The 12,510-nt window shown below is 32.9% G+C and overlaps 1 protein-coding gene across 2 annotated transcripts in view; it reads left to right on the top strand.

The window, feature by feature from the left end:
- Positions 1-12,510, top strand: part of CLINT1 (clathrin interactor 1) — a 56,729-nt gene that overhangs the window by 22,590 nt on the left and 21,629 nt on the right. For both annotated transcript variants that reach the window (XM_061151846.1, XM_061151845.1), the window contains exons 2-5: positions 6,972-7,076; positions 7,621-7,717; positions 9,188-9,296; positions 10,242-10,406. In XM_061151846.1, the coding sequence (XP_061007829.1) occupies positions 6,972-7,076; positions 7,621-7,717; positions 9,188-9,296; positions 10,242-10,406 (476 nt within the window). The remainder of the gene's footprint in view (positions 1-6,971; positions 7,077-7,620; positions 7,718-9,187; positions 9,297-10,241; positions 10,407-12,510) is intronic.

The raw sequence follows: 12,510 nt of genomic DNA, 5'->3' as shown, positions 1-12,510 counted from the left end.
GCATTTTAAAAAGCCAGAGATACTTCTTTGCCAACAAAGGTCCGTCTAGTCAAAGCTATGGTTTTTCTAGTAGTCATGTATGGATGTGAGAGTTGGGCCATAAAGAAGGCTGAGCACCAAAGAATTGATGCTTTTGAACTGTGGTGTTGAAAAGACTCTTGAGAGTCCCTTGGACTGCAAGGAGATCAAACCATAAGTCCTACAGGAAATCAATCCTGAATGTTCATTGGAGGAACTGATGTTGAAGCTGAAACTCCAATACTTTGGCCACCTGATGCGAAGAACTGACTCATTGGAAAAGACCGCGATGCCGAGAAAGATTGAAGGTGGGAGGAGAAGGAGAAGACAGAGGATGAGATGGTTGGATGGCATCACTGACTCAATGGACATGAGTTTGAGCAAGCTCTGGGAGATAGTGAAGGACAAGGAAGCCTGGCATGCTGCAGTCCATGGGCTCACAACATGACTGAGCGGCTGAACAACAATTTTTCTATCACCTAGTAATATGTGGAGAGAAAATAATTAATATGGTGTTTTTGAACATTAATACAATTTCTGTGGTTTTAATGTCATGTAGGCAGGCTGCTTGAGTTTTGGGCTTAGTTTTTCTGCCTGTGCCATATTTTTAAAATGTATTCAGTATCTGGCTATTATATGATCTTCATAACTTGATCTTTAAGTATCCAGAATTATTTTTAAAGTTAGAAGCTTTAAAAATGATTATGGGACTCCCTTCCTCCCTCAATAAAACCTGGTAAATTGCTATTTAATATTTATTTGGTTTTAATGTTTCTTGACTGAGAGAGCCAAAGAATGAGATACAATATTTCAGTGCCTCTTATTCTTGTTGATTACTTTTAAAACTAGCAGGTTAAATATTTTAGCATTTTAACATTCTTCTCTTGAAAAGTGAAAAGGAAAACAGAAGGTACATAATCAGCACAGTCCTCTGTGTAAATAAGTGGTCATAAATAATATGCACATGAGCATACTGTCAGTACATACTTACTTATAAGTGGAAGTGGATTGATATAAGGTAATTTTTTTTAAAGTAGCTTGGTTATTCTTTTCTGAAATCTTGTTACTGCGGAAGCCTGGTTAAGAGAGCCTCAGATTTTAGATGTCTTCAATCTCAGTTATTTCCTATTTAAACTGATGTTTTCTTTACATTGCTTTTAAGAATATGTATGTTTAAGAGAGGAGTACATTGGTTTCCTCCTTTTCAACTGGTTAGTTTGTATTTAATTTTAGTAAAACCAAAGGAAATGTAATTTCCATGACCAAGAATATATTTTTTAAAATATTAATTCAGCATTTAGTTCTTTTTGTAGCATAACTTGTGATGTCATCATACATATAAACTATATTAACTAGTAGACGTTTAGCTTAGGTGATATTATTAATTCTCTGATTCTACAGCATTATGGCATAATAGAAAATGGGCTACATTTAATTAGAATTCGAAACCCTAACAGTTTGGACATCTATTGCTATTTACTAGTCATTTCATCCTGAGTGTAAGTTTATTTAAACTTCTCTACTAAGGAGATGCTATTAAATATTTTTTCTTTCCTCCTCTCTCAAATTTTTAAATTATTTTTTGATAGAGGGACTTTTGCTAGTAATGGCAGCGCTGAAGAGAAAGTGGCAAGCATTGGGTTTGTTATTTTGTTTCTGCTGTAGTTTTCAATAGTTAATTTACTAGTTTTCTTATGCTATGGAGGGAGAACTGTAGTTTTTTTCTTTGTTTTAGCATTGTAGCTATTTTATAATTAAGATGTTATGTAATCAAACATGATAACATTGGCTTTAGCAGCATTAATTCCTGTACTGAACCATTACTTGCTTTAGGACATTATCCATGCTTTGTGTTTCATTTTCAGATTCAGAAAGGGCTTTCTTTTTTTTTTTTTTTAAATGGGTAGCAAATACCCAGCCAAGCAGATGACCCAATTTTCCCACCTCCCCTCTATACATTAAGATTTTTTGATAAAAATGAAAGTTATGTATTTGTTGAATTTAGGAGTACTAGACTTCTTGGTTATTGACCATAAATTTGATACCATTTGAGACCATAAATTTGATGTTACTGTAGTAACATCTAACTTGGTTTTAAAATACGAGTATTGAACCTATAATTGTTCAGCTTGCAAATAAGGGTAATGTAGTGAAGACCATCATCCATCCCCTGATGAAAAATAATGTCACATGGTCCATTATCTAGCTTTCAGAGCAAGTATTCTTAAAATTATTTCCCTGCTATTTTGGTTAGAAACATTTTTAAAAAGGAACAGATTTTCCTGGCTTAAGTAACTTTGTTACCCGAGACAACTGTCTTTTTTCAGTGTTTATTTTATAAGGGTGTGTTATTGTTTTTAATAAGTTTTTAAAAGATTAATATTTTAGAGGGAGCATGATAATTTTACCTATATCATAAAAGTATATTCTGAAATCTGTGGCATTAAGATTGAGAAGTCACTTTTAAATATAGATTTTAATGTCTAGAATCATTCTTCCCTAATACAGTGTTTTTTTAAGCAAGTTAATTTCAATATTAGGTACCTAAGTTGATCCCTGTGGTTTTACCCAGGTAGCATTTGGTAAACATATTTTAGTATTTATACACACATATGTCTAGTTACTAGTTGACTGCACTTATTAGCCTGATAATGATAAGACATTCAGTTGAGTTCAGTTCAGTTCAGTCGCTCAGTCGGACATTGGAAGTATAAATAATACTCATTTGATCTACCATGATGCTTATTTGCCTATTAATAGTTAAAATGTTACTAATGATGATAGAGTACTCATTTGTATTCTTAATGGCGTTTTAATACTTTCCCCTTTCTTACAATATAATATTCATGGGGGAAATTTTGGAAAATACAGGAAAAAGAAAACAGTTTGAAGGAAAAAGAACCATTATTTAAAACCATTACTTTGAATGCTGTGTTTGTCTCTTGTCTCTTGCCTCTGTTTTCTGACTCTCTTGTGTCTGTAAGTGTGGATGTTCGTATGAAAAAACACAAATTGAAAACCGTCTAATAGGAAGTACTGCTAAATATTTTCTCCTGAACTCAGAATGAATAGTCTTTATGATAACTTTGAAACAAAAAGAAACTATTAAAAATATGGACCCATTTGATTTCATTTTTTTTTTAAATGCAAAATTAACAAGCAGGCTAGGAAAAAGACTTTTTTTACGAAATCGGTTTCAATTTTCATTATCCTTTGTTAGCAGTTAGGACTGGATTATACCTAAACTTTACCTTTTCTCTTGGTTTGTAGTTTTGTTTTAGCAAAGAATATTCTTGAATTTTTGGCAGGAAAAAAATAGCATAAGACCAAGTTTTTTCTTGTCTGTTATTTTACTGATTATTTTTAAGGATATTAGAAAAATCATTGACCATTTATAGGTCAAAACTCCATTTTAGCTTTTACTTTCAACCAATTTTGCCTCTAAAACCTGGACCAAAACTATTACCAAATAAAATAACGTGGTATTTTATCAGTAGTGACCAGTGAAATAAGCAGAAAATGGGGAATAAAGAGGAGGGCCAAAATGAACAGTTATTTACAAATTGAATAATCAGACCTTAATTGAATATTGACTGTGTTCATATAGTCATAGAAGTGTATGTAGAGGACTTGAGGGTGCAACTTTTAGTAGTTGGCATTGAAAATCCAGTGATTGAGTGTAGTGCTGGGTTGTTCAGAGTTAAGTACTCCACTTGGGGACTGGTAGTCAGTCTTGTATCATCTGTTGCTGGGATGTTATAAGGAGCAAATGTGAAAGTGTATAAGTGGTTTGATTGCAGTTGTGGGTTTTATCCTTACAAAAAGCAGTAGTTCTGTATTGCTTTAAGGTAAAAATCTTCAGCACATGAGCAGCAGCATATGTTCTTCACTCTGGTCATTCCCTGGTAATTTCCTATAATTTTGTTTGCAGAGCGGATCCTCAACCTTTGTCTGAATTTTCTGTGTTTTAAAAAACTGATGAGAGATCCCCCTCTAGTGTCTGAATTATCCATTCTTAAAACATTTGTGTCAGTCATAAGAAGTTTTAGGAATTAAGCTAGCTGTGTTTTCCTTTCACATCTGGACATGATTTTTTTTTTTTTTTTTTTTTAACTTTTCATTTATGGGAGAAAGCGGGGAGTTATTCTCCTTTCTTAAAAAGGTCACTAGAATTATGGGCAGGGTGTGGATTGGGGGCAATAGAAAACATGGGACGGGAAGGATCAAAATGCTATTTTTACTTTTTTAGAAATAATTATTTTTAAATATCCTGGAATAAGGTCAAACTATACAGTGTTGTTTTGTTTTAGTTTACCTTTGTTCCTGAATTAAGTGCAGCTTTAAAATACTTCATTTTGAAATTCCTGATGCTATTAGATCTCATCCTGAGTGGTTTCAGTTTCTGGAAAGCAATGGTTTTCATTGGAAAATGGTTTCAAAACAGAACCTGATAACTTTTCATGGAGTTTTCTAACTTTGTTACCTTTTGTTACTATTGTTGCCATATTTTTCCATATTGTTGCCATTTTATATTGTGAGTGTGTTCTAATGGCAAGTTGTCCTTTTACATAGTTCCCATTGTTTTTCCAACCAAGGAAATAGGAGATTCTTAAGCTATTGGCTCTCTGCCACCTCTTCCTCTTAAACACACAGCGCTCAAACACACAGGCCTTCAGTTAAGGATCTTGTGAAGGGTTAGGGAAACAGGACCTTTCTCATTTGACCCATGGGCTTTTGTAACTTGAACAAGGAAAGTAGTGTTCTGAAAGCTGCAGCATTTATGAAGGCTCTTGTAAAAATATTTCATGTACATGGACTAGAGATTAACTCTTTTCATCTCGTTCTTCAACAAATTAAACAGTGCAAACAATTTCAAGTGCTTTCTTGGTCATGAAATGCTTGAATGAATTATAATCCTAATTGCTGTTGTTCATTCCCACACTGCATTTTGACACTGTTAACTGCCTAACCCATGCATTCTTCAACCAGTAAGATAAACAAAGCATTTTGAAATCTGTTATTTTGTGTCAGCTTAAATTGCAGATATGCCATTGGCTGCCGTGATTTTATTTTGGTTCCACTGTTAGCAAAAATTAGGAAAAAAGTTATCTCTTTATATTTATACATAAAATTGCCAACAGAATGATTACTGGGTTTTTATAAAAATCCATTCATTAATAGTCTTAAACTTTAAAGAGGCAATAGAGACCATGGATTTATTTTAGTGCTAGGGAAATAATTTGTATTTATGTTATCAAACCAGTGTAGCTTTCTCTAAGATTTGAAAGAAAGTACTACAATTTCACTTTTCTACCTTAATAGAACTGAATTCTGAATGTAAACCTAGAAGCCAGATTAGTTCTGATTTGGCAAGTTATTTATGCATAATGGTTCCTTTAAGATTCGAACTGTTTATTAATGAAGTATTTGTAATAAATTTGAAGTTTACATGCGAGAGATTTGAGTGCCAGATATTAACAAACCTCCCTTACTTAAAACAGAACTTGTTTGATAACTGAAAAACCATATAACAAAAGTGGGGTAGATATAACTAATGTCATCATCACATCATGTTTAGTTGTTCAGTCGTGTCTGACTCTTTGTGACCCCGTGGACTGTAGCCCACCAGGCCCCTCTGTCATGGGAATCGTTTCTCCAAGGCAGGAATACTGGAGTGGGTAGCCATTCCCTTCTCCAGGGAATCTTCCCAACCCAGGGACCGAACTAGCGTCTCCTGCATCACAGGCAGCTTCTTTACCATCTGAGCCACCAGGGAAGCCCGTAACAGTTAGCAAATTCTCACTTTTTGACTATTGCTAAAACTCAATTTTAAGTGGATGATTTGAATTACCAAATTCACAGGCATCTCTTAAAACAATTTTTTTCTGTAATAATTGGAGCTCTCTGTGTCAAATGAGCACTACTACAGTATGTCACATTCTTAAAGTATTTATTCCTCAGAATGTCTTTGAATTCTTAAATCCATATAAGCATGAGAAATTCTTTTTTAACCCAGATGTTTTGCCTGGTTCATATCTTAATTGTAAGATTTTTTCAACATTAGTTCTTTCTTATAAAAATATTACTTAATATTTTAAAATTCCAATAGGGGATATTTGCTAGACACTGTACCGTGGTATACCATTTGATATGTTACTCTTTGAGGTAGTAAATAGTATTCCTTTATTCCCATCTTTACGTTTAAGGAAACAATAATAGAAGTAAAACAATTTTGCTAAAGATCACAAAGTAATTGTAGTCAGATCTCTCTGACTCCTAGAACATGTTTTGGACCACTGATGAAGTCTTAAGTGAAAGTTAAATACATTGTCATACAATCTTCTGATGGAATATTATGCAGCCATTAAAAGTAGTGGTTACAGTGACATAGTATAGTGACATAGAAAATGTATGTGGTACAGTAAATGAAAAAAGGCAAGGATTACAGTTAAAATTCATAGTGATTCTAGACATCTTTAGTGTTATGTTTGATTTTTTATTGTGTTTTAATTTAAATACGGTATAAATAACATTCAGCTTCTATATAATTTTGCTCAGTAACTTAAAGAATTTCTATAAACAGGGAACCTAAGACTGAATGTAAACCAGGTCTGGTCAGCAAACTGACAAGTTAGTTTTATAATAGACTTTAGCATGTTCAATTTCCTTTTTAATTTGACCTAAAGCCATTTTCTAGTGGACTTATGCCAGCTCTAATGTAATCTCTCATTTATATTCTTGAAGGCTAATGGAATAGTAAAATCTTCCTAAAGATGACTTAAATGTGTTATATAGTGTCCTAAGGGTAGCTTGTGCACAAAAGATGTTTTCTTTCCCACCCCGTAGAGGTATCTCATTAGGACATCCAGTAGTGTCATTATTAAGTTTTCATGTGTTTCTCAGTTTTGATGCTAATCTTTGTGCGTATGTGCGCGCGTTTTTTTTGTCTTCAGCACCAATGTGGTTATGAATTATTCAGAGATCGAGTCTAAGGTTCGAGAAGCAACAAATGACGATCCTTGGGGACCTTCTGGGCAACTCATGGGAGAGATTGCCAAGTAAGTGATAATTTGACTCAGCAGTGCAGAAAGAATGCAACTATCTTTACCCAGAAATGTGAAATTTGCTTTCAGTTTTAAACTGTTCAACTGCCAGATATAATAAATTTTGCATATAAATCATTCAGGTATCAGTGCAGAAAATTTTATATGAGGATCCATTCCTCCTAAATATTAGCTCAATAAACTAAAACAAAATTTTTCCTTTTCAATGAAGTTTAGAGACTTTCTGTAGCTTAAGTATGTAAAATTTTGACAAATGCATATAAAATGACTTAAAACTAGGAAAATTTTTTCCTGATAAACATCTGGCTGACTATGCCACTGAATGAAGGGCTTATGAAATATGATATTAATTAGTGGGATTTAACATGCTATATACTATATAAAATAGACGTTTTTAAGGTACCATATCTAAATTTTTTTTGAATTAACCTTATTTTTTGAAGCTCTTTAGGAAAATACAGTAACTTAGAACAAGCCTGCCATCTACTGTCAAAATCAACATACTACAAACTCTTGAGGAAAACTATTCTTTTTTCAGGGCTACCTTTATGTATGAACAATTTCCAGAACTTATGAACATGCTTTGGTCACGAATGTTAAAAGACAACAAAAAAAATTGGAGAAGAGTTTATAAGGTATGGGTATTAGTCTGTATTTATTACTTGACATGTAAAACACATGAAATTTTAAAGTGTACATACATAAGTGATTATGATGGACATTGAATCCTAGAATAGAATATTCTGAAACAGATAAAAAATTGATTTGGTATTTGAGTTGTGTTTTTTAGTCACCATAAACAGCTGTTCATATATTTGTGCATATCAAAAGTAATGAATCTATTGTAGTATCTATGTTTAGTGTTTGAGCATTTAAGATAAAAAAACCACCCTCTAATATCATTTATCATCTGTACATAAAAATTTTCCAGTAGTATTACAGTATTGTGCACCAGAAATGTGTTATTTTTAAATATAATAAATTCTAAATCTTTAATATTCTAACATTTTAAGACTTGCAGATATGTACTCTTCTGTTAGATTCCTTTCATTTAATTCTGATCTCATCATATAGTGTAGAATTCTAAACAAGATAGTAATCGGTTCTTCCACCTCCACTATATTTTCTTGCTGCTTGGAAAGTTTTTTATGCTTTCCAAAATATCATTATAATATTCATATATGAAACTTTAAAAGCAACATTTCTGGCTTTCAGCGTTAAAAATTAGTGGCTTTATTTAGTTCCATGTTTTTGATGTTGTTTGTTTCTGAAAACATTGTCATTTCTTTAGCTTGTACAGTAGTAGTGATGAAATAGTTTAAATTCCTATAAATAAATTTTTTATAATTAGAGGGTTTTGTTTTAATAATTCTAGAGTAAACTACTTATTTAGAGAATAAATTCCTGGTCAGATAAGGGTTTTTTGTCCCTCAATTCTCCAGCCTAACTAGATTTTTGTAGGTTTAATCATCTTTATGTGAGGTTTGTTCCAAAGTTCAGAATTCATAATTCAGTGATTTTTAGTGCATTCACAAAGTTGTGCATTGTTACTACTGTCTAAATCAGAACATTTTTCATCACCTCAAAAGAAGTTCTTAATGCTTTTTTCTCAGATTTGTTGGCAGCAAGTTTTTTAAACAAAAGTCACATCACAAACCTCCCAAGTTAAATTTTATCTGGAAAAGTGCTATGAGATCATATAATTACCAAATAATTATTTTCTTAAAACTAATGTTTCTAACAGTAAAACTGAATCAGCTTTCTGAAAGCTTAGTGTTCATTTATATCATACATTCAGATATTTCCTAACATCTGATTTTTTAAATCTTTTGACACATGTATCCAGTGGACAGTTTATAATTATTTATTAATACTTGGTGTAAGAGGAACTCTGAATTGAAAATATGAGGTTTTAAATGTACTTAAAGTCTAATGTATGGTAAAGAATGCCCTCTCCCCCTCTGCCACACACACACACACACACACACACACACACACACACACAGATTATTTATTTGCTGTTAGTATTTTTTTTTTTAAGCTATTTACCAGAGCTCTACCAGAATTTATTTCGTTAAATCATTTGGTGCTTTGTATTTTTACAGTCATTGCTGCTCCTAGCTTACCTCATAAGGAATGGATCAGAGCGTGTTGTTACAAGTGCCAGAGAACACATTTATGATTTGCGATCCCTGGAAAATTACCACTTTGTAGGTGAGCAATAGAAAAACCGTATAAGCAAATTAAAACAGTAGTTGGAGTTGTCAGTCACCTGAACCAGCTTAGAAGCTTCTCTGCTCTAATTAGAATGTGACTGTTGCTGGTTGTGTGACGAGTGCAGAATCCAAGACGTGGGGCCCTAGAGTATTAATTAGTGAAGACAAGAACTTGCAGAAAAGACTGGCTAATAACAACAGAACCAACACAACATGAGTGTTCGGGTTTATATTAAAATATGCACTGGAGACTGGTCCCCTGTGGTGTCCATAAAGGAATAGCTTTAATCATATGGGAAGAAAAGGTTAGAGCTCCAAAACACACACATCTGTTTGAAGCTGGGGTTTTTTTCCTCCCACCAAATAATATTTACTGTGCAAAGGCAGCAGAGCCAGAGTGTGTTCTGAATGTGAAAGAGGACACAGAATGAACCACATTTCATTTTGTAGTGTACCCCAGTTGAAAGCATTTTAAAATTTCAGTTTTTCAGCTATACTAAATCCTGGTAATTAGTGTTTCCAAACTTGTATTGGGGAGAGGAAGGCATTTAGGTGCTTTTCAGTCATTAAAATGTAGATTTTGTTTTGTTAAAATACTATAGAAAGAGAGAATAACATTTTTGGATATTAGTCCATTTTTGCATGGTTATTGTTAGTAATCCTTTTTAATGGATCTTTAATTGATTTTGCATAGCACCATTATCTGTGGTCCTTTTTAGTTCATTTCTGCAACCTCTTATAAGCCAGAATTGCATCTCAAGACTTAGGATTTGATGAGGAAATGACAAAATTCAGTAACACAGTTTGCTTCTTTTTATTAATTTAAAAATATTGAAGGTGGTTTGTTATGTTGAAATTTTCATGTCTTTGTGTGTGTGTTAAAAAGTTTAATACATATTAACTGAATTCTTAAGGTTTTGTTTCTCCCTTACCATCCTCACAGATGAGCATGGCAAGGATCAAGGTATAAATATTCGCCAGAAAGTGAAAGAATTGGTTGAATTTGCCCAGGATGATGACAGGCTTCGTGAAGAGCGAAAGAAAGCCAAGAAGAACAAAGACAAATATGTTGGGGTTTCCTCAGACAGTGTTGGAGGATTCAGATACAGTGAGTATCAAAGACAGATTAGCACCTGAACATCAGTTTAGCTTCTTGGGTATATTTTAAGAATCACAGAAGACAAAAGTGCTATTTTGAATATATGTGATACTAAGACATATGTAATATTCATTTTGTTTCCTTTGGATCCTGTGAATCTATTTTTTTACTTTTGTGGTTCAAGAATATTATTTTAATCATTAAGCATTATTGAATGACCAAACTTTGAGTTGACATACAAAGAATAAAATAGATATATGTCCTTTCCTCTTGGAGTTCACATTCTAAGAAGAAATGGATTCCGCTAACTTAACCATTTAGAGCATTAAAAAGAAGTTTGATCAGGAGATTCATTCTGCTAATTTGAAACCAGTTTAGTTATATTTTTGGTTAAAAATAGAGCTGCAAGTTAGTCCATCCTTAATTCCCTTCCTTAATTAAGCACTGTGTTAATTTGATGTAGAAAAAGGTAACAATACTATCAATTTTTCATCTAGGCCTGTCACATATATGTTCTTAATGTATTTAAGGACAGCTGGAACATTCATCTCTCATGTTTATTTTTAATGTATAATATAGTTTTCCTAAAATAGGTCACTAGGTAGGTGCTTGAAACAGATACAGAAAGTAAGAACTTTGTTTCACAGTATGTTCTTTGGACTCCTTCTGTCTCCTGAGTGCTGACAGTCCCTTGCCATTTTGTGTAAGGGACTGGCTAGTGCTTTGTATCCTTAGCAGCTGCATATTGGAACTCTTTAACCACCCACAACCATAGCTGTTTTTTATATTTAAATTTCACTGAGATCTCTTGATTCTTCATTGTAAACATGTAAAAATCTTCTATTTCTTACTTTGTGAGTATCTACAAAATATCTTCACTCTTTTGCTCCTCTGCTTTTCTTGCCATTAAAGAAAAAGTACTGCACTTAATAGGCTAATGTTTCTAATGGCAGAAAAATTCATTTTATGTCTGATATCACATACAAGTCAGTTCTTGAATTGGCAAAAATGTTTCTCTTAAATAAATCACATAAATATGTTTTGGAGTTCTTGTTTAGGGAAGTAAGAAGTCTTTTAATTTTTTACCCACATATTCAATAGATACTCTAGATTTTTCAGGGTGGCTTTAGCAGATCAATGTGGTTTTTAGCCGAAATAGCTATTTGCCACTCGTTTCCTCATTCTACTTGCTAGTAGTCCTTTTTTAAATCAGTGCAATATATAATTAGATGCATTTAGACAATTGAAAAAGTTTTAGACTTCAGAGTGAACTAATTACAGCATTTGCATGAGAGATAGAATTCAGTGTCCTGTGTATCTGCATAGCTTCTTTTATAAGTTGTTTTTCATGCTATATGTATTATTCAGAGACTTAAGTAGTCAACTTTAACTATTTTACATGGTTTTCATTTTGACATTAGAAAATGTCTTGCCAATATGCAGTCTCTTTGACACTTTCTTAGTATGATGCTCACCATGCTAATCAGTTTAGTTTTCATGTGCTTTTTTCATTTTTTCCTATAAACTTGTTTTTTTCAATGCCTGGTTCATTACATTGTTACTGAAGTGTACATATACATTGTTGGAAAGCTATTTGCTTTTATAATACCATCCTGACTTAAATTTTGTTTAGAAAACATTTTGTCATGTTCTCTTTAAGTTGGTGATCACTTTCAGATTTAGTAGACATATTTTTAAATCCTCAAACTCTTACAGAAAATTTTGCTCTGTAGTTTTACTTAGTAATTCAACAAAATGGTTTTGTTCAGTCTCCAGTGGGCATGTATGCCATTCAAACTTGTTAACCAACTTTTAAAATAAAAGCTCAATTATCCACTTTTGGATTATTTTGCTGTTTCTCATTGGTCTTTCCTTTTTCTCTGCACCCTACCTTAGTTTTCAATCTTTTCTTCTTTTTAACCTCACGTGATTTCTCCAACATTTTACTCTTGGCTCTTAAGTTTGGACGTGGAAATGGAAAAGGTTCCAGTTAGTGCCTACAATTCCTATCTCTCCTCTAGGCCGTCAAGGACAAGGACTAAAACAGATTTGGGGGCTTTTTTCTGCTGCCAATGATCTACTGACTCAATTCACAAATTCACACAGAGGCTCC

This window comes from Dama dama, chromosome 9 (assembly GCF_033118175.1).
Source record: "Dama dama isolate Ldn47 chromosome 9, ASM3311817v1, whole genome shotgun sequence".
NCBI classification, from domain to species: Eukaryota; Metazoa; Chordata; class Mammalia; order Artiodactyla; family Cervidae; genus Dama; species Dama dama.
The sequence above is the reverse complement of the archived record's forward strand: the minus strand, read 5'-3'. Positions and strand labels throughout refer to the sequence as shown.